This window comes from Hevea brasiliensis, chromosome 1 (assembly GCF_030052815.1).
Source record: "Hevea brasiliensis isolate MT/VB/25A 57/8 chromosome 1, ASM3005281v1, whole genome shotgun sequence".
Lineage (NCBI taxonomy): Eukaryota > Viridiplantae > Streptophyta > Magnoliopsida > Malpighiales > Euphorbiaceae > Hevea > Hevea brasiliensis.
The window spans coordinates 113,631,003-113,654,356 of record NC_079493.1 but is presented as its reverse complement, the minus strand read 5'-3'; the positions used below and the strand labels follow the sequence as shown (position 1 = coordinate 113,654,356).

Sequence of the window (23,354 nt, the reverse complement as noted above, 5' to 3'; positions counted from 1 at the left end):
AAAGTGAATGTCCAATTGGATGTAGACTTATTATCATTAACACTGGTATCCAACTAGCATCACTATAACCCTCAAGCATTGAAGGAAATTTATTGTAAAACAAGACAAAAGACTTTGTCCTTTTAAGATAACTGAGAACTTTTCCAACAGCTCTCTAATGAGCAGTGATAGGATTATGAGTATATCTTGAATGTTTACAAAAAGCAAAGGCAATATCTGGCCTAGCACAATGAATAGCATACATCAAACCAACAATTGCACTAGCATAGCCTGATTGACTTACAGATCTTCCTGAATTTTCAACTAATTTGTTAAAAACATTAAAAGGAGTATTAGTTTCTTTAATACTCAAATAATTATACTTGGAAAGAATCTTATCAATAAAATGAAATTGACTCAAAGCAAAATTTCCACTTTGTTTTTAATTTTGATACCTAAGATAGTATCCACTTCTCCCATATCTTTCTATAATCATTCCAAGTCAGTAATTTTGCATTCACAGCAGTCACTTGAAGTTGTTCAGACACTTTTATTGTCATATCTTTGAGTCTAAATGCTGAAACAGGCAATTCATCTACTTGATTCATAACAGGTTTATTTTCTGACATTTGAAACTAAAAAAAAAAAAAAAAATCATACTTAGAAATCTATCTATACCTTGTTTGTTAGAAGTATACTTACACTCTAGGGCCTGTCCAATTTCTTGTGAAGTTTTGATAGGCCGAAATAAATCATGTAGTCTGTCAAAAAGAGAATTCAGAATAAATCCTATGCAGCAAACTTCATCTTCTTCACATATCCTACGAGATGTTGTGATTGTTGCAGCCTTATTATTAGATGGTTTAGGAATTTTGAGAAAATTATCACTCAGCAAATATGCAATACCTAATTTAATAGGCAAAAATAATAATTTTTCTTTCCAGCGAGTGAAATTTATTAGATCAAAATGCTTTAGTTTGAAGACATCAGGATTGACAATCTTGTTGAAAACAAAATAAAAAACACTAGTACCAGAAGCCTCCATTGTTGAATAATTCCCTTAAAATTGTTAGAAAAATAATAACAATAATAATAATAGCTTCGATTGTGTAGTCGCTCTCTTTAAGAGAATTATGCCTCCCACCATGTTGCTATCAGGTATTTTGAGCAAATTCCTCTAGGATAATAAAGTCAAAACAAAATTTTAAACTACGATTCTAGAATTCTCCCAAGAATGAATTAAAAAATAACAATGTTGATTGTAAGTAGAAACGAAGAGAAAAGATAGAAGAGAAAGAGTTCATAGATTTTTGTTGAAACTATATTTATAAAACGTTTGCACCTCTTCGAACAAATATAACTGTTCACTTTGCATCTATTAGAATAATTAGATCTGTTTACTGTATATCTCTTAAAATAATTATATATGCTCACTTATATCTTTTAGAATAGAAATAACTGTTGATAATAAATAGTTCGTTTTGATTTCTTTTAATGTACAGACATAACTTTTTTAATATGGGACAACTTTCATGTCACTAACTATTTCTATCATGCAAGAGATCACATGCCAAATTACATTGTTCTTTGATATTTTTTAAATTTAATCAATTTTTAATTAATTTGACATATCAATTATCCATTCTTAATACTACATTTAGCTTTGGATGCTGTGTTGGTGGATGTCTTACAGCTAAACGGAGTGATTTTGCTACTTGTGAATTCTCAATTATCAAGACTGCAATTCTCGCGCATTTCCTTTTGCTGCATGTAAACTAGTTCTTCACAAATAATAATAATAAGAAAGATTAAAAAAAAAAAAATTCACCAATTAAAAAGAAATTCCTATTTCTATATTGCTCCACATCAAACACCCAAGATTATATTTTAAAATTTATTAAATTTCAATAAAATTATAAATAAAACTAAAAAATTAAAATTATGCTGATCAACCTTAAAAATTAATAAAAATTAATATATAAGTTACTTGAGAGTAACTCAAAAATTAAAGATGTTCAAAATAATCTAGAAAATCTGAGAAAAAATATTAAAAAATAAAATTTGAGCTTTCAAACCTAGTTTCTCTCTCTATAAGCAAAATTATTTGTTTTCCTTTCCTGAATTAAAAAAACACATTTAAGCCAAAATAATATAACTTGTAAAGAACATTATAATTTTCTGCATAAATAATTTAATTTTCATTTAGTTTCGTTTTTAACCTTCACAACAACCGGTGAACCTTATTGATCTTTGGACTTTGATTATATTTATATATAATGCAAGCCATTATGAGTAGGTTGATAAAAAAATAAAATTCAAATTATGCAAACCCAAAAAAATAAAAATAAAATAAAAAAATTATGCAAACTATTATTACTTGACTTAGTATATTATGAATTCAAAACACAAATATGTGAAACAATGTTATTAAACCCGGCTTCAAAATTGGTTTGGAAATTGACTCAATGAAGGTATCGGATGAATGGGTCAGTAATTTAATCAGTGAATCATTAAAAATTAATTAAATATATAAATTAATTAAATATAACACTTATTAATATAAATAAATATAATTAATTAAATTTTAATTATTCAAAATAAAATTTTAACATTTATTAAGTTATATTTAATAAATTTTAATAGTGTTTTTAAATTGTACATAAAAGTATTCAAGTAATATAATGCATCAAAATTTCTATAAATGTATAGTTTTTTTTTAATATTTATGAAATATGAAGTATATAATAAAAAATAAATATATTAAAATAAAAGCACATAACTACCAAGTTAATTCAATTAATTTTAATTTTAAAAACTTTTTTATGAGATTTTAAATTCAATTTTTATACTAAAATTTAAAAAAAAAAAAGAGAGAAATTTTATGAAATAATTGAATCACTCAAATCAATCGGGTCATATCAGCTTATCGATTCAATAGTCGAGTCATAATTAGAAAATTACTCATTTATTTATATCAAATACTATCATAATCATAATTAGAAAATTGCTCATTCAAAGCACATGGTTTTAATAATTTTAGTACATAAATAATTAATATATATATATTAAAATTTTTATCTAAAGGTTTTTTTCTAATGATTTTATAATATTTTAAAAATAAAAGAAAATATTATTAACAAAACTAATTAAAAATAAAGAAATAAAATAAAAGTACATATTAGAAATATAAAATAAATATATGATGGCAAATATTTTGCTAAGCCGTTAACCAGCCCGAGTATTCATGCTCAGATTTTATTATTATTATTATTATTAAGTCTGTAAGAAAATAGAATGATTTCACGTCAATTTCTCTAATAGATTTTCAACGGTAATTATAATATTTTCTCCACTTAAAATATAAAATTATTTCATATCAATTTCTTTAATAGATTTTCAACAGTAATTAGAATAATCGTAAAGCCACTCAATTTGCAATAAACTAATGCAAATTGTTTAATAAGGTAGAGATTATGACAAAAAGGCCACTCAATTTGCAATTGATTAGTGTTTATCATACGCGCGCGTACTGACAGCTTCATTAAGAGTAGTATATTATCAACCGTACTGAATTAATATATATATATATATATATGTTAGGGATGATAATTGTTTTTACTCTGATTCGATTTACTTGATATTCAATTATTTTTTTTTAATCTCATCTCGCTTTTGAAATTATGTGAGATGGAAACAAAGAGAAGATGTCTTCATCTTGAATCTACAAAATCTACTTCACATAATAATATATTATTATTTTTTACTAAAACTTAATTTATTTTAATATACTTAAATACTAAATATTTCAGATAGGGAGTATTTGATGGTTCTAAGAAATTTGTTGCCTGCTAATAGTATGCTTCTTGTTAGCTGAACTGATTTAGTCTCTTCTTGTTCCTCCTCTAATATATTTTCCTTAATTGATGTCAAGATGTTGTAAGGAATAAATGGCATGAAAGAAATGTATAATCTAGATTTTATTTGTTTATCTTTTGATTTATCAAGTTAACACAGCTTATTCCTACTTTTAAAATTTCCTTTTTAGTTTTTTTTTTTTTAATTTAATTGGCTGAATGTGTATTTCAATTTCAGCAAATGAATCACAATAGTTTTTTGAAGTTACTGTTTTTAATCTGTATTTGCCTATTTGGTATTTTCTACTTGCTCAGTTCATTGAACTTATACTTTGAGAAGCAATCTGTCAAATAGATGTTAAACAAATTTCCAGTCATGTAAAAAGGTAATCTTTTCCAAAGTGTTAATGGTCAGAAACCCCAACAGGCTCCGTTATACTCTGAAAATATTTTGCGGGATGAGAGAGAAATATTTATATATTTTTTCAACGTCAAAGTGAATACGCTTTGCAAGTCCTCCAATGAGTTGTATGAGGCAACATACACACTTGATTTCCCGCAGAAACTCGTGACTAGCTGCTCTGGCCACTGGTATGATGTTTTTTATCATTTTATTTAGAATTTTAAGAGGTAGTATATATATATATATATATATATATATAAAAGGTTTAATAAGAGTTGCATTATAAAAATTTGAAAATATTAAAAAAATAAAAATAGTTTAAATTGAACTCAATTCACTTAATGTAAAAATGAAATATCAAGACTGACTTTATCAGTTTGGTTTGATTCATACGAATCGTGTATAGTTTAGAAAAAAAATTGATCTATCTTTATAATTTTTAGTTTTATAATTAATTTTTTATAAAAAAGTTAAAGTCAACCTAATAATTTAAAAAATAAAAAAATTGTTATTTCCTTTTTTCTCTTTTTTTTTTCTTTACTTTATTCTCTTTACTCTCCAAACAAGAGAGATAAAAAAGTAATTTCATTTCCTTTCTTCCTTGGAATAAATTATTAATTTATATCTAAGTCCTTAAAATTTAATAAAACTCGCATATTAATTGTTATTTAAAGTTTAAGTAAAGATTGAATTCTTGAATTTCAATTTTATTAAACAAATTGATCCTTTCCTTCCAATTTATCGTCTGAAAAAATTATTTTATAATGGCAAAATTGCCCTTGTATGAAAGGAATCTTCTTTTACCTCTAAATATTTCACTATTAATAATTAGAATAATTTATAACTAAGTTTATAAGATTTGGTAAAATTCATATATTAATTCTTGTTTAAAATTTAGCTAATAATTGAGTCTTTAAATTTCAATTCCGTTCAATAAATTAGTTCTTCGGTTAAAAAGATAATTAATTTATCGTTAGTGTATTGACCACTAACATTATTAAGAAAAGAAATTCCCTTTATGATAATTTAATAAAAAAGTATTTTTATTTCATTTTTAAAATAGCATTATTAAGGCCGCTATCTTTCCTCAAAAGCCATAGACTCCACAATGAAGCAAGGCAATTGCCAGTTGAGTTGAAAATGTTGGTAAATCTGAAATATCTGAACTTGGAGCATAATTTCAAGCTAAATAGGATTCCAAGGGGAGTCATATCTAGTTTATCATCATTGCAAGTTTTGGAAATGTACGACGTTGGTATTTTTGAGGTCCAAAAAGGGGAAGAAAATATATTAAGGGAAGATAATATGCTAGTAGAGGAGTTACAATGTTTGGAACACTTGAATGAACTGAGCAGCACAGTAACAAGTGTCTCAGGCCTCCGGTGTTATGTCAACACTCACACATTACTCAACTGTACTCGAGCTCTAAGCCTTCAATTGTTTCCAGGTCCACAATCTCTCAACATTTTGTGGTTAGCAAATATGAAGAATCTAGGATTTATAAATATAGTTGGTCGAAGTGATTTAGGAGAGCCGGGAGTTGTTGTTGTAATGGAAGAGATAGAAACACATGATGATGCAGGTGGAGGTCTAGGCAACTCAATGATCTCAAGGGAGACATGCTTTAATAGCCTTAATACATTGATTTTAAGGGGAAGCCTCAGATTGAAGGATCTGACATGGATTATTCTAGCTCCAAATTTGACGCATTTGTTTGTGGGCCAGAACAAGCATATAGAAGAGATAATAAGTGTTGAAAAGTTAGATGATGTTCAAGTTGGGGATGAAAATTTCAATCCATTTTTTAAACTCGAATATCTCATCTTGGATATATTACCAGAATTGAAAAGCATTTATCCCAAAGCCTTGTCCTTTCCCTCTCTAGAAAGAATCGAAGTAAATGAATGCCGACAGCTTAAGAAGCTGCCATTAAACTCGAGCAGCGCAAATGGAGGCAAAGTTGAGATTAAAGCAGAGGAACGATGGTGGAAAGATGTTGAATGGGAGGATGATTCTACTAAAACTACCTTTCTACCGTGCTTTGTGCCTTATCGCCGTCGGTATTGATTTTCACATTAGCTTGGTTTCCATAGGTAATTGGTTTTTATTTTCAACTTGTTATTTCAATCTCCTTCTAATTCTTCTGACAAAAAAAAGCCCAATTCAGTTCTTTATTTTGCCACCTTGCATATTAATATATACTCTGGCTTTATTTTAGCATGTCTGCAAAACAATTTTAGCATTTTGCATCGACATATTTTGATCATATTATTTCCTGGATCAAATGCTTGAAGGCTTTCGGTTTTATTGTTGAGTCTGACTTCCGATGAAATTTTTTAGGTGGCAGAGGATGAGCTGGCAAACTATGGAGTGGTGTTGTTGGCCAAATGCTGCATTTAGCTTTCGAAGCTGTGCTGGTGGAGTCTTTTTTTTTTCCCCCCCAATATGGGTGTGTGGGTGGAGTTATTTTGTTGATATTGCGCATTCTCAAGTATCAGGACTGCAATTCTTGCGCATTTCCTATTACTGCATGTGTAGCTTTTTGAGATGTTTTCTTCAATTTTGTAACTTTCTGTCTCATCTTGAACTTGTTTTGTGTTTCATGAGTTGATTTGTTTTGCTCGAATTTGCTTTTTGTAGGAGAGAACAATAAAATTTCAGGTAAATTCATCCTGCGTTTAATTTGTTGTGACTGTTAATGATAAAATTATCAATAATTCATTTTATATGATCAGACAGCCATAAACATTACTACTACTGATCATGCTAGCACTTTTTTAATATCTTCAACAATCACATATAGATATACATATTATTAATAATTAAAAATTTAGTATTCAATCTTTCTATTTCAATCAATTATAGTCCAAATATAATATATAAACTAGTATAATATATTTTTCATATAAATTAGTTCTTCACAAATAATAATACTAACAATAATGAAAAACATATATATATATATATATATATATATATATATATATATATATATATATATATATATATAAATTCCTATTTATATATTTCTCCACTCAAGCGTTGAGAGTATATTTTTAAATTTACTAAACTTCAATAAAACTTTTAAATAAAATTAAAAATTTAAAACTATGCTAATTATTAAAGATTTAAAATCATGCTAATTAATTTTAAAATTCATAAAAATTTAACTCATTAGAGAATAATCTATAAAATTTCAGAAAAATGTTGGAAAATAAAATTTTAACTTTGAAGCTTATTTTCTCTCTCTATTGTTTTGCTTAACGGAAATAAAAAAACACAGTTTAGACACATTTTGACCTTCAAAGTTTAGTACAAGACATAATGCTAAGAGTTTCTGTTGTGTGAGATCTATGAAATTAGTGAAAAATTGTTTTGAAAATTATGAAGTGTTTAAAAATTAATCTAAATTCAAAATTTTATATACACCAATGTAATGATAGGAAATGATTAGTCTATTAAATGATTGCTTATTATACAACCATTCAATTCAAAATTGAAATGTCACTGAAATAATGATAAGTCTTACGAATTTCATTACAAAAACATATTTTTATAATTTTTAATTAGTTGAATTAATAAATTACTGAGTTCACTTTGGTGTATCTAAGAATAATCCTTCTTAAACATTGTCAAATAACACAACTTTAAATTTTGGTTAAGGTGCTCAAAATTAGGAGTTGACAGATTAGTCGTTAGGAAATAAGCTTTTAAACGACTGCGTATTATTAGATTTCTATAGAATTACTCGACATCTCGAGAGTTAAAATAAATAGTTTATATATTTCTTACACTATAACTTTAAGATTTAAATTTCTTAATTATATTTCTTATTTTTTTTTATTTTACTCTAATGATAAAAATATTAAACCTAATTTATTTAATAAATATTCATAATAGATCTAATGAAATTAGTAGATTAATTGTGAATTTTTTACAATAAAAAGAGCTAGAATTAAACTATATACACGATTATGTTTATTAATAAATTAAAGTAATACAAGTATTGCCAATGAAAGTGTAATTTAGTTGGTTTTTTTATATCTTAATAAATATATAAAATAGGAAAATTTTGAGTTTGAATTTTTACATTTATCTCTTTTTATTATATGAATCAACTTTATTCATGTGGGTAACTCTACATTTTATTTAAAAGATTAAATTAATTTGTAAATATTTTAGAAATGAAATACAAATCCTAAATTCATTAGGATTAAATTTGAAATCACAAATTAAGTCCTAAATAATTTATAACTTCTTATAGTCGGTTTTATTAGTTCAAGTGCTCCACAGAAACCACTAGATAAGCGACCGATCGTCGTAAATGCTTGACTTAAATTCGACTCAAAAACCTCATGATCACTTCACTCACTCAAATCAAACTCAGATTCTGAACAAACCTAATTTCAAGCACAAGAACTGAAAAATGCCGCAGACAAGGTTAGTAAGCTCTTTATTTTTCTCTGTTTATTCAATTCATCTCAATGGTTAAATTGGTGATTCTTGTTTATGTATCAGTTTGATACTAATTATCATTTCTGATCTGTTGGGCGTTTGAAACAGGGTTTGGAGATTTGTGGCATGCCTATGGGTAAATGACGGCCAAATACACGGATAAATCAATATGCTGTAGATGATTACTGCCCCTCATATGGTTTCAACAAGAACATTGAAGAGAGGATCACCACTTGGCATGTATGGCCTTGAAGCTCATCCAGTAACTGCTCAAAAGAAGGGACTGATAGAAAAAGATGGTAGCCATCATCGAATTTGTTCAATGCATCCATCTCCAACTCTTGAAAAGGTAGATATAGTTGTTTATCCAGATGCATCATTGGGTAGAAATCATGTTCTTTTTTCTTTTAATGTTTCAACAGCTGAGTTTTCTAGAGTGGATGAAAGTAGGGGAAGTGATAGTTTTCTTGTAGAGTCCTCAATATCTGTGCATACTGATAGTTGTAGATCCTCTGTTGGTAGTTGTAGTGCTATGGGCGATGATTATCAAAATTTTCCCTTTAGGTTTTCTACACCACACAGTAACAATATAGAGGATTGCTGTAGTGATGCTGAATCATCTTCTAGAGTGGATTATGCGACTGAAGGATGTCCACTTTCTTTAGATGAGCGATTGGGAGTAGAATTCTACAGGTCAGAATTATCTACATATTGTTGAGAATTTGTATGCTTCGGGGCCTTTGCGTTGGGAAGATGAAGCAACATTGAGAAATCTACGTCGTACGGTTCATATTTCAGATGGGGAGCAAAGAAATTTGTTACCTGCTAATAGTATGCTTCTTGTCAGCTGACCTGATTTAGTCTCTTTTTTCTCCTCTAATATATTTTCCTTAATTGATGTCAAGATGTTGTAAGGAATGAATGGCATGAAAGAAATGTATAATCTAGATTTTATTTGTTTATCTTTTGATTTATCAAGTTAACACAGCTTATTCCTACTTTTAAAATTTTCTTTTTAGTTTTTTTTTTATTTAATTGGCTGAATGTGTATTTCAATTTCAGCAAATGAATCACAATAGTTTTTTGAAGTTACTGTTTTTAATCTGTATTTGCCTATTTGGTATTTTCTACTTGCTCAGTTCATTGAACTTATACTTTGAGAAGCAATCTGTCAAATAGATGTTAAACAAATTTCCAGTCATGTAAAAAGGTAATCTTTTCCAAAGTGTTAATGGTCAGAAACCCCAACAGGCTCCGTTATACTCTGAAAATATTTTGCGGGATGAGAGAGAAATATTTATATATTTTTTCAACGTCAAAGTGAATGCCCTTTGCAAGTCCTCCAATGCGTTGTATGAGGTTAAACATTTGTGAATTGTATTGCATCTGTTGTCTTTTATATTCAAGAACTTGAATTGCCAGGAGTTGCCACATTTCTTGTTTTTTGGCTTTTGACACGATCATTCTGTTAGATGTTCCATCAAACTTTTTTCATATCCTGTAATGTATAATGTCTAGCAGTATGGAGTTTAAGGTGATGAATATGCTGATGCTTCAACGTTGTCCATCGCATATCATGGCCAACATTGGAGGCTTGGTTGTTTCTAGAGGCCTCAAGATGATGGATGATTCATCGAGTTGCCCTCATGCTGGGTTTAGACTTTGGGGCAACATCCACACTTGATTTCCTACATAAACTCGTGACTAGCTGCTCTGGCCATTGGTATGATATTTTTTATCATTTTTATTTAGAATTTTAATACCTATTATATATATATATATAACGCAAGATTTAATAAGAATTGAGTTATAAAAATTTCAAAATATTAAAAAAATAAAAATCATTTAAATTAAACTCAACTTGTTTAATGTGAAAATGAAACATATTCTATTTTGAAATTTAATTTGTTTGTTTTAATTTGAATACCATCAAAACAGATTTTATCGGTTTAGTTTGATCCAAACGAATCATGTACAGTTTAGAAAAGAAATTTATCTACATTTATAATTTTTAGTTTTATAATTAATCTTTTGTAAAAAAAGTTAAAGCCAACATAATACTTTACATAAATAAAAAAATTATTATTTCCTTTTTTTTTTCCTTTTTTTTTCCTTTACTTTATTCTCTTTACTTTCCAAACAAGAGAGAAAAAAGTAATTTCATTTCCTATAATTCTCTCCACTCCCTTTCTTCCTTGGAATAATTTATTAATTTATGTCTAAGTCCTTAAAATTTAATAAAACCCGCATATTAACTGTTATTTAAAGTTTGAGTAAAGATTGAATTCGTGAATTTCAATTTTATTAAACAAATTGATCCTTTCTTTCCAATTTATCGTCTTAAAAAACTATTTTATAATGGCAAAATTGCCCTTGTATGAAAGGAATCTTCTTTTACCTCTAAATATTTCACTATTAATAATTAGAATAATTTATAAGTAAGTTTATAAGATTTGGTAAAATTCATATATTAATCCTTGTTTAAAATTTAGCTAATAATTGAGTCCTTAAATTTCAGTTCCGTTAAATAAATTAGTTCTTCGGTTAAAAAGATAATTAATTTGCCGTTAGTGTATTGACTCTGAAAAAAAAAATTATTGGCCCTCTTTTTATTATTAGGTCAGAAAGTAATTAAAAATGAAATTTTAAAGCAATACCATTTATAATAATTTAATCAAAAAATATTTTTATTTCATTTTTAAACTAGCATTATTGAGACCACTGTCTTTCCTCAAAAGCCATGGACTCCACAATGAAGCAAGGAATAAAACGATTCATGCATCGTTATCAAAAAGCCATAGAATCCATTATTATGCAAACTGCAAAGACTTAAAGGGATCAATACCATTATTCTTCATCTTTTTGCCTCTCATTTTTCACTTCACTTCACTTTATTTTCTTTCTTCACATTTCAATCGAGAGAGAGAAAAGTAATTTCATTTCCATCATTCTCTCCACTCTCAATTTCTCTCCTCTCCCTTTCTTTCTTATCATTTTTTCAAACAAAGAGTTCATTTTTCATCCCTTAGATTTCTTGTAATAACTTAGCTTCCGTTCATTTTTTTACGCTTCTGTCCAATTCTTCATAAGCTATGGGTAACGTCGTTTCAATTCAATGCGGTGATGCCTTGATCGGTCGTTGCTGGGATTGCGTTGCTGGACAAGCTCTTTATGTATGTCAGCTTGAAGACAATCTTCAAGAACTTGAGACTGCAAGAGATAAATTAAGAGAGCTGAGCAATGATGTGATGCGGAGGGTCAAAAGTGAGGAAACTCCACAAACAGTGCAGCTGGATCGAATTGGAGGATGGCTTTCAAGGGTAGACGCTACCATTACTGAAGTTGATTCTCTCCTCAACAGAGCTACGCTAGAAAGACAGAAATTGTGTCTCGCAGGCTGTTGCTCCAAGAACTGTAAGGCCACCTACATGTTTGGGAAAAGCGTTTCCAGAAGCCTCAAACATGTGGTTGGTTTGATGAGCGAAGGAGATTTTAAGGAAGTGGTTGAGAGGACACTTCCAGAACCAGTGGTAGTAGGAAATGTTAATCCAACATTGGGCACTGAAACTACCTTAGACGAGGCATGGAGCTACATCACGGGAGATGAGGTGAGAATTGTTGGCATATACGGTATGGGGGGAGTCGGTAAAACTACTCTTCTTACTAAAATCAACAACAGATTTGCCACTATATCTAATAATTTTGATGTTGTGATTTCGGCTGTGGTTTCTAAAGATTTGAAACCTGAGAAGATTCAAGAGCAGATTTGGAAAAGAATTGGCTTTTTGGATAAGAAATGGAAAAAGAAAAGCCTCCGAGATAAAGCGGAAGACATATTTCATGTACTGAGTAGAAAGAAATTTGTATTATTATTAGATGACATATGGCGGCGAGTTGACCTTGTAGAGATTGGGGTTCCTCTACCTACTAGACAAAACAGATGCAAGATAGTATTCACAACACGCTCTTGCAGAGTAGGCGGGCAAATGAAAGCTGAAAAGATGATAAAAGTAGAACCTTTGGCTTGGGAAGAAGCTTGGGCGTTGTTTCAAGAGAAGGTTGGGCATATTGATTTTGATATTGTTCCTCTGGCTCAAGATGTTGCTAAAGAGTGTAGTGGGTTGCCAATCGCACTCATTACCATTGGTAGAGCCATGGCCAGTAAAATTACAAAGGAAGAATGGGAGCGTGCTCTTGAGGTACTTAGAAGCCCTGCCTCAAGCTTACCAGGCATGGAGGATGAGGTAATTCAAGACATGGAGGTTGAGGTATTTGTAAGATTGAAGTTTAGTTATGACGGTTTGCCTAGTGATAAAGTTAAATTTTGTTTCTTATATTGTTCCTTATTTCCGGAAGAGTTTGAAATTGAGAAAGATGACTTGGTACATTATTGGATTTATGAGAATTTTTGTGCTCGCAATGAGGCATGTTCTATAATTGGCACTCTTGTTAGGGCATGTTTATTGGAAGAGAAAGGCCAACATGTGAAAATGCATGATGTGATTCGTGATATGGCTCTGTTGATAGTATGTAAATATGAAAAAGAAAAACATAAGTTTTTTGTGGAAGCGGGTGCCCAATTAACTCGAGTACAGAGATTGGAAAATGGGAAGTATCAAAGCGGATGTCCTTGATGGCAAACTCCTTCGAGAGAATCCATGAAATTCTTAGATGTCTTGATCTTTTGACTTTATTTCTCAGCGATAATCGTAATTTTGAGTGAGATCAGTGATGGTTTCTTTCAGTTTATGGGTACACTAACCGTATTAGACCTATCAAGTACTAATATCAAAAAATTGCCGGTAGGAATATCAAAATTGAACTCATTGCAATATCTTAATCTGTCATGGACGTTGATAAGTCAATTGCCAATTGAATTGAAAATGTTGGTAAATCTGAAATATCTGAACTTGGTGGGTAATTTCGAGCTAAATATGATTCCAAGGGGAGTCATATCCAGTTTATCATCATTGCAAGTTTTGAAAATGTACAATGTTGGTTTTATTTGGGTCGAAAAATTGGAAGATAATATATTGAGGGAAGAGAACTTGCTAATAGAGGAGCTACAATGCTTGGAACACTTGAATGAATTGAGCAGTACAATAAGAAGTGTCTCAGATCTCCAGAGTTATGTCAACACCCACACATTAGTCAACTGTACTCGAGCTCTATGGCTTAATTTGTTTCCAAGTCCACAATATTTCAACATTTGGCGGTTGGCAAATATGAAGAATCTAGAAGATATGGTTATAATTGGTGGAAGTAATTCAGAAGAGTTGGGTGTCAATGTTGTAATGGAAGAGATAGAAGCACATGATGCAGGTGGAGGTCTAGGCAACTCAATGATCTCAAGGAAGACATACTTTAATAGCCTTCACACATTGACTTTAGGGGGAAGCCTCAGATTGAGGGATCTGACATGGGTTATTCTAGCTCCAAATTTGACGTGTTTGAATGTGCAAGTGAACGAGCATATAGAAGAGATAATAAGTGTTGAAAAGTTAGATGATGTTCAAGTTGGGGATGAAAATTTTAACCCCATTTTTTAAACTCCAAGAGCTCAGGTTGCTTTTTTTACCACAACTGAAAAGCATATATCCCAATGCTAGTCCTTTCCCTCTCTAGAAAAAATCGAAGTAAATGAATGCCCACAGCTTAAGAAGCTGCATTAAACTCGAGCAGCGCAAATGGAGGCAAAGTTGAGATTAAAGCAGAGGAACAATGGTGGAAAGATGTTGAATGGGAGGATGATTCTACTAAAACTACCTTTCTACCGTGCTTTGTGCATTCTCGCTCCCTTTGGTAATTGGTTTTCATTTTCAACTTTGTATTATTTCGTATTGACATATTTTGATCATATTATATCTTGGATCAAACGCTTAAAGGCTTTCAAAATTATTGTTGACTGTGATTTCTAATGCAATTTTTTTTTTTTTGGCAGGGGATGAGCTGGCAAACTATTGAATGGTGCTGTGAGAGCAAATGCTGCATTTGGCTTTGGATGCTGTGTTGGTGGATGTGTTACAGCCAAATGGAGTGATTTTGGTACTCAAGTATCAGGACTGCAATTCTTGCGCATTTTCTGTTTACTGCATGCGTAGCTTTTTTGCTTTGATTTTATTTTGAGATGTTTTCTTCGAGTTTGTGCCCAGTCAATGCCTTCTACCTGAAATTAAAGTTGAGTTTGCTTAGTATAAGTTCATTTTATGTTTGGTCTGAATTTTGCATATCATTTTAGGGATGGGTCCTTAGATACATATATTCCATGTATATTTGTTCTCTTTATTTTTCTATAATCAAAAGCTTATTATAACCTTTGCCTCTGGTTTGAGAAATTAACCTTCTTCACTTGAAATCTTGAAAATTTACATACAAATCCACATGATTATATTATATTATATTATATTATATTATATTATATTTTTTAGATGCACTGTTTAATCTGGGATAGCCTTAGCTCAATCTAAAACTCTAAAATTAATAATCACTAATCTGATAAGTCTAGCTATTATTTAAATATAAGATTGGATCTCATATTTATATTTTAAAACTATGAATTTTCTGAATTTAATTGTTTGCAAGCATTTTGTGTTTGTATCACGTAATATATGAAAGAATTTTCATTTGTAATTAATATGTAAATATGAATTTTATATATCTAATAATAAATTTATCAATAATTTATTTTATATAATCATACAACCACTAACATTACTGCTTACTATTGATCAAGCTAGCATTTATAATAATAATAATAATAATAATAATAATAATAATAATAATAATAATAATAATTTAGTATGGAATCATTTCAATTCCATCTTTCTATTTCAATCAATAATAGTTCAATTATAATATATAAATAAGAATATTTTTGACTCAAAATAAACTAATTTCCTCTAAAAACACATTTTTAATATAAACTAGTTCTTCACAAATAAAAAAAAATCCATAAAAATTCACCAATTAAAAAGAAATTCCTATTTCTATATTTCTCCGCATCAAACGCCTAATATAATATTATATTTTAAAATTCATTAAACTTTAATTTTTAGTAGCTAAGAGCTAATTCGGTCACATACAGATGGCCCTCGAAAACTTCGTTAAATGATAAGAGTTTCCGTTACATGAGATTTTGATAAAATATTATTTTGAAAATTTTGAAGTATTTAAAAATTAATCTAAAATCAAATTTTATACATACCAGTGTAACCATAAGAATAACTTTCTTTGGAGCTTTTTGAATTGCTCATTGCTGAGTATTTTAACTGGTGGTTACTTTTTTTTTTATATTAATTTTATATTTTTTTAATAATCGTTCGTATCTGTGTTTTTTTAAATATAGTTATTTTGTTTTTAATTTATTTTTATTGATGGATATAAGTTTTGTCATGAAAAATTTATTTTCCGCCCTTCTATGAGGATTCGATATTTTTGTATTGGCAAGACTTTGTTCCAATTTTTTTTTATCATGGAATTATTAAGCGTTTTACTTTATTATTTTGATTATAGAGCAATGATAGTACATATTTTTCATTTTGAGGATATTAAAATTTGATAAATTTCATATTGAATTCATAAAAAGACTATGGAGTCAAACAATATTAGATTATCAATAAGTGGAGTATGTTTTTTATCGATGGGCCAATTCAAATACCATATCAATATAATCAATTCCTTTAAATTAAGATAATTACAATTATTTTTTACGTTAATTTATCTTAAATTTTCTTATGTAAAATTAAAATAATAAAAAATTATATACCTCGTATTTATATTTCATCTCAATTCAATGAAAGTTTTATCTTTTATGTTCTAAAAAAATTAATTAATTAATCTTTTTTCTAATCTAATTAAAAATTTAATTAAAAAAATTATCTTTTAGTGTACTATAAGATTTTTAGAGTTGAAATTCAAATATTTAAACAAAAAGTTGATTTGGACAAAATCATGCTGCCTTCCTTTATTGACTTATTTTTTGCTTTTGGACTTGTATAATTTTTTTTTTTATAAGAAGTTAAAGCCAACATTATAATTTAAAAATAAAAAATTATAATTGACCTTTTCTGCCCGCCTTTTTTAACTTTATTTTCTCTCATCAGTCATCACTTTCCAAATGAGAGAGAGAAAAGTAATTTCATTTCCATCATGGTCTTCACCACTCATTTCTCTCCTCTTCCGTTATTTCCGGATAATTTATATCCAAATATTTAAAATTTAGTAAAATATAAAATTTACAGATTAATCTCTCTTTAAAGATCTTTTTTCAAAAAAAAAAAAAATCTCTATTTAACTATTTGAGTAATTATTGAATTTCTAAATTTTATTTTTGTTAAACAAATTAATCCTTTTAATAAAGAAAATCAATTTATCATTAGTTAATTGTTAACTCTTAAAAAAATTTTATAATGGTACGATTTTTTATAATTTCTACAATTTCTTGCCATAGAAGGGTAATTTTGCTATTATAAAAGCTTTTTTCAGAGTTAATAATTGAATAACGATGAATTGATTTTATTTGAGTTAGAGGCAGAGGATGAGTTTAGTGATCCGAAAATAAAGCCATGCCCTCCACGAAGTGTGCATAGACGCTTGGTTAGGTTGGTAATGTATTATTGATATCCCAACTCAAACTAGCTACCGGATCTTGATCGACAATAAAATTTGGCTTGGCATAATTTCCCAATTTCCATAACAAATTTAAGCCTATGCAAAGCCTAATAAAATGCCTAATTTTATTATAAAAAGGATAAAATCTAACCAATAATATTAAATATTATAATCATTCTCCTATTCTTTTCTCATTTCCAATTTCTATAAATCAGAAATTTATCATTGGACAAAAAAATTCACTAATTTTATTGTTGTTTCTTATAATTAATATATACAATAACGATTTTATTTAAAATATATCGCTTATTTGATAAATTTAAAATTTTACTTATTCAAATAAAAATTAAGTGATATTTAAAAGTGATTATGCATAAATTCAAGAGATGCATGATTGACCTTAGAAAAGGATGGCCATGTGGGGGATGCGTAATATTGGCCCCGAGTTGGTAGCAGATAGCTGTTCTTAATTTATGCGATATATTAATTACTTTTTTTAATTATTTATTTATTTATTAAAATAATAAAAAAACTTAACAAAAACAGATAAATTAAGCTCAAATCAATAGACTTCCTTAACATACTCCTCAGACCTAAAATATTAGATGAAAAAATCTAAAATTATGCCAATCAATTTTAAAAATTCATAAAAATTAATATATATAACTTATTGGAGAGTGGGTTGATAACTTCATTATAATTTTCTGAACAGGTAATTTCATTCCTATGAGCACGTTAATAATAATAATAATAATAATAATAATAATAATAATAATAATAATAATTGTTAGTATAATTACAGCAATTAGCATTATTATAAGAGATTTGTGTAGCATAATTATAGCAATTATTATTCTTGTCCAAATTAGCTCATATTCTCATGTATAAATAGATGTAATATCTCTGTAAATAAGACACAGAAAAATATACAATCGTTTCCTTCATTACTTGTATTCTTTCTTCTAACATGGTATCAGAGCCGTAAAGCTTTTATTTCTAGTTTCTGGGGTCTCTCTTCTCTCTCTACAACCTGTTCTGCCTCTGTTTAAAGTCACTAGTTCCGGTGACCTTTGAGTCTCACTGCTGCCTTAGGAAGGATCACAGTAGTGTTTTCAGTTGATCCTCAAAATCCGGTGGTCTGGTTTTGTGCTAGTGGCCTTCACGCACCACTTTTTGGTTTATGGAGATCTCTCATGCGTTGATAAGTGGCGGCGCGTGGCTTGTCTGTTTGCTGACCGGTGCTTCCTCCGACTTCGCTCAAGCATTTTCGGTGTTGGTTTGATCTTCAAAGGTCTCAATTTGCTGCTGTTTAATTTCTGCTTCAGTTATTTGCCACTGTTTGATACAGCTTGTCGGGAGTCTTGTTTATCTCACAGTTACTCGACCTGATATTTCATATGCTGTTCATCTGGTCAGCCAGTTTATGTCTGCTCCTCGCTCAACTCATTTCTCTGTAGTACTTCGAATCCTTTGTTATATCAAAGGCACTCTTTTTCATGGTTTGCACTTTTCCGCTACCTCCTCCTAATATTATCTAGCTACTCTGATGCTGATTGGGCTATACAACTGGTTATTGTTTCTTCTTGGGTAATTCTCTTATCTCTTGGCATAGCAAAAAGCAAACTGTTGTTGCACGTTCTAGCACAGAATCTGAATATCGTGCTCTTGCTGATGCTACATCTGAATTACTTTGGTTACGGTGGTTATTAACTGATTTGGGTGTCACTCATTCTTCTGCCACAATGCTTCATTGTGATAATAGAAGTGCCATACAGATTTCTCATAATGATGTATTTTATGAGCGTACCAAACACATCGAAATTGATTGTCATTTTGTACGTCATCATGTTGCTCATGGCACCATATGTTTGATTCCTGTCTCCTCTGTCAGCCAAACCGCTGATATATTCACCAAAACGCATCCTCCCGCTCGCTTTCAGGATCTCTTAAGCAAACTCAAGTTGGCACCTGTGCTACCACCTTGAGTTTGAGGGGGGTGTTAGCATAATTACAGCAATCAGCATTATTATAAGAGATTTGTGTAGCATAATTATAGCAATTATTATTCTTGTCCAAATTAGCTCATATTCTCATGTATAAATAGATGTAATATCTCTATAAATAAGACACAGAAAAATATACAATCGTTTCCTTCATTACTTGTATTCTTTCGTCTAACAATAATAATAATTTTGGCCTCCAAAGTTTAGCCCAATATTTGTTCCACGGTTAAAAAAAGTTTCGAATCAGTTTTTAATTTTTAGTAGCTAAGACCTAATTCGGTCACATACAGATGGCCCTCGAAAACCTTGTTAGATGATAAGCGTTTCTGTCACATGAGATTTTCATAAAATATTATTTTGAAAATTTTGAAGTATTTAAAAATTAATCTAAAATCAAATTTTATACATACCAATGTAACGATAAGAATAACTTTATTTCGAGCTTTTTGAATTGCTCGTTGCTGAGTATTTTAACTGGTGGTTACTTTTTTTTTTATATTAATTTTATATTTCTTTAATAATCTTGCATATCTGTGTTTTTTTAAATATAGTTATTTTGTTTTCAATTTATTTTTATTGATACATATAAGCTTTTGTCATGAAAGATTTATTGTCCCATCTTCTACGAGGAATTGATATTTGTGTATTGGCAAGAATTTGCTCCAATTTTTTTCTTTTCGTGAAATTATTAAGTGTTTTGTTTTATTATTTTAGTTAGAGTGCAATGATAGTATATATTTCTCATTTTGAAGATATTAAAATTTGATAAATTTTATATTGGACTCGTAAAAAGACTATAGAGTCAAATAATATTAGATTACCTATAAGTGGAGTATGTTTTTTTATCGATTAGCCAATTCAAATGTCATATCAATACAATCAATTCCTGCATTAGTTTATCTTAAATTTTCTTAGACAAAATTAGAGTAGTAAGAAATTGTACACCTCATACTTATATTTTTTCTAACCTCAATTTAATGAAAGTTTTATCTTTTATTTTCTAAAAAAAAAAATTTAATTAATCTTTTTTCTAATCCAATTAAAAATTTAATTAAAAAATATTATCTTTTAGTGTAATATAAGATTTTTAGAGTTGAAATTCAAAAATATTTAAACAAAAAGTTGATTTTATTTGAAGTATTAATATTTAAATTTTTTTTAACAATAATTGATATAATTTTGTATTTGATAATACATCATTTAATTTTCAATTTTAAAATAAGTTAATTAATAGATTATTTTTATTATTTTCTAAATTAGTTATCATATATCAATAAAAAGGAAAAAAAAGTAAAAAAAAAAAGCACATATATCATATGGAATTATCATTATTAAAATTCTTAAAATTTAAATATAAGAAATATTTTTAAAAATAATTTTTAAATTTTATAAAAATATATATATTAAAAAAATAATTCACTTTTTCTTAATCTAAATGAAAATGTTAAAAAATCATTATTTTTTTACTATAAAATAAGATTTTAGTAATTAAAATTTAAAAATATTTAAATAAAAAATTAATTTTTAATATGATAAATTAATTTTTTATATAAAAAAATAAAAATAAAAGACTTAGTAATTAAAAGCTAATTCAATCACATATAGATAGCCCTCGAAAGCCTCCGTTAAATGATAAGCCATATTTGAAATAGTAAACGTTATATTTGACGTAATCAACGGATTAAACATCATATTTTAAAATTAATTACATGACACTCATAATATTCAATACAGGCGAAACATTATATTTTGTTTGAAATAGTAAACGGATTAAATTGAGTGGTTTGAGATTGTTTTAAAATAAAAATATTTTGAATTTTACTTTATAAATTCAATTATTTTAATATAAATTAATTTAAATAATTCATTAAATTATTATATATAAAGTAATTTAAGTAATCTACTCATCAACAGTCTTCTCTATGTAATAACTCAACTGTAAGCTGATTCAATAACTATCACGATTAAAAAAATAATTTTAAATGTATTTATTATTTAAGTGGTAAAAAGATTTATTTGGTTCAATTATATGATAGAATTTATTTTATTTATAAAATGAATTTTATTTTATAATAAAATTTATTTATAAATGATTTTTTTATTTGTTATATTTTATATTAAATTTGAAATTTATTTTGGATGAAATAAATTCTGTGTTTAAAATAAATAAAATAATATATAATAAGAGAATAATTTTATTACTTTAAATATATATGATTTGAAATTTAAAATTTATTTGTAAATTCTATAAATTTTAATAAAATTTTATTTAATTATAATAAATTTCATGAAATTAATTATTAATAGTTTTAAATAAATTTTTATTTAAACTAAATACTAAAATTTTAAATTTATAAAAGAATTTCACAAAATTTTTTGAAATTTATTTATATAAAATATTATCATATCATAATTAGAAATGTACATAAATAATTATATATATATATATATATATATATATATATATATATATATATATATATTAAAATTTTTATCTAACAGTATTCAACTAATGATTGTTGCATAATATTTTAAAAATAAAAGAAAATATTATTAACAAAAATAATTTAAAAAAAAATAAAGAAATAAAATAAAGTACATATTAGAAATACAAAATAATTATAGGATGGCAAATATTTTGCTAAGCCATTAACCCAGCCCAAGTATTTATGCTCAGGTTTTTATTTAATTAAGTCTGTAAGAAAATAAAATTATTTCATGTCAATTTCTCTAATAGATTTTCAACGATAATTATAGTAATTGTAAAGCCACTCAATTTGCAATAAGCTAATGCAAATTGTTTAGTAAGGTAGATGTTATGGCAAACAGATAGCTTCATTAAGAGTAATATATTATCAACCATATGCATAACAAAAAATAATTATATTTATTGTTAGCCGCAACACGAATTTGACCAAGTGACACGCACAACAACATCAAATTTCAGCATTATATATTTAATTTAATTAATTAATGAATTTTAATTTAATAATGTTGTACTCGTTTTCAATATATATATATAATGGATAAATAAACATAATAATAATAATAATAATGCCCTTGATTTATTTTAGCAAGCCAAACAGTGGCGAATCATTTTAATTTATATTTTATATAATCATATTTAATTTTATTTCTTAATAAATTTTTTAAGTATAAAAATTAATTTTTTATTTTAAATAAGAAAATTGATCAAATCAATAAAATTAAAATTTTGTAAAATTTTAATTTTTATATTGATGGTTAGTATTTCTAGCGTATACAATAATTTTGCGATATCAGCACATATTGGATTATCATAAATAACTCTCTGATAATTAGAATAAAATAAAAAAATTAATAAATAAACACAAGATTTTATATATATATATATATATATATTTTTTTTTTTTTTTTTTCAAGTTGTATTTGTTTTTTTTTAATATATCTGATACAACATCAGTAATACTTATATCATATTCGCTAACTTTACTTTAAATTCAAGTTGGAAAACAAAAGACTTAGGAAAAAAAAAAAAAGGTTGGAAAAGAAAACGGTTGACCAATGTGAATTATGTGAGATGAAAATAAAGAGAAGATGTAACCTTCAAAGTCTACTTCATATAAAAATATATTATTATTTTTTATTAAAAATTAATTTATTTTAATATACTTAAACACTAAATATTATAATTTAAAAAAATGTATTTTATCGTTGAACTTATTAAAATTTATTTTTTTTTCTTATTAACTTTATTTTAATTAAAATTTTTTCTTAAATTTTTTTTATAAAATAAAAAATTTTAATTTATTTAATAACAATTAATTTTAATTGAAAGAAAATATAAGTGAAAGACTTAATAGTTTAATTTTTAAAATATAAGAATCACGATATAGATTAAATTTTAGGAATTAAATAATAATTTTTTAATTAAATAAATAGTATATTTATCTTAAAAAAAAAAGAAGAGAAGAAAAAGAAGAGGAGGAAATATTCTTTCTTACATTTTTTTTTTGGTGAATATGTATGTGCCTTTGCATTCTAATTAAGATTATTGAATTAAAATGTAAA

The 23,354-nt window shown here is 27.3% G+C and overlaps 3 protein-coding genes across 3 annotated transcripts; all 3 read left to right on the top strand.

Moving 5' to 3' along the window:
* Nucleotides 1–5,376: 5,376 nt before the first annotated feature.
* Nucleotides 5,377–6,303, top strand: LOC131183335 (probable disease resistance protein At1g12290). The gene has a single exon (XM_058154107.1). The coding sequence runs from the start codon at nt 5,377–5,379 to the stop codon at nt 6,301–6,303; it is 927 nt and encodes a 308-aa protein (XP_058010090.1).
* Nucleotides 6,304–11,401: 5,098 nt separating this feature from the next.
* Nucleotides 11,402–13,325, top strand: LOC131183333 (probable disease resistance protein At5g63020). The gene has a single exon (XM_058154102.1). It carries the CDS (start codon nt 11,784–11,786, stop codon nt 13,323–13,325), a length of 1,542 nt encoding a protein of 513 aa, XP_058010085.1. The 5' UTR covers nt 11,402–11,783.
* A 38-nt stretch (nt 13,326–13,363) lies between these two features.
* On the top strand, nt 13,364–15,006 carry LOC131179985 (disease resistance protein SUMM2-like). The gene is made up of 2 exons (XM_058147504.1): nt 13,364–14,493; nt 14,633–15,006. Exon 1 carries the CDS (start codon nt 13,440–13,442, stop codon nt 14,238–14,240), a length of 801 nt encoding a protein of 266 aa, XP_058003487.1. The 5' UTR covers nt 13,364–13,439; the 3' UTR covers nt 14,241–14,493; nt 14,633–15,006.
* The last annotated feature ends 8,348 nt before the right edge of the window (nt 15,007–23,354 follow it).

Excerpts from the sequence above, each read along its gene's own strand:
- LOC131179985 (XM_058147504.1), top strand. The coding sequence starts at position 13,440 with ATGGGTACACTAACCGTATTAGACCTATCAAGTACTAATATCAAAAAA.
- LOC131183333 (XM_058154102.1), top strand. The coding sequence starts at position 11,784 with ATGGGTAACGTCGTTTCAATTCAATGCGGTGATGCCTTGATCGGTCGT.
- LOC131183335 (XM_058154107.1), top strand. The coding sequence starts at position 5,377 with ATGTTGGTAAATCTGAAATATCTGAACTTGGAGCATAATTTCAAGCTA.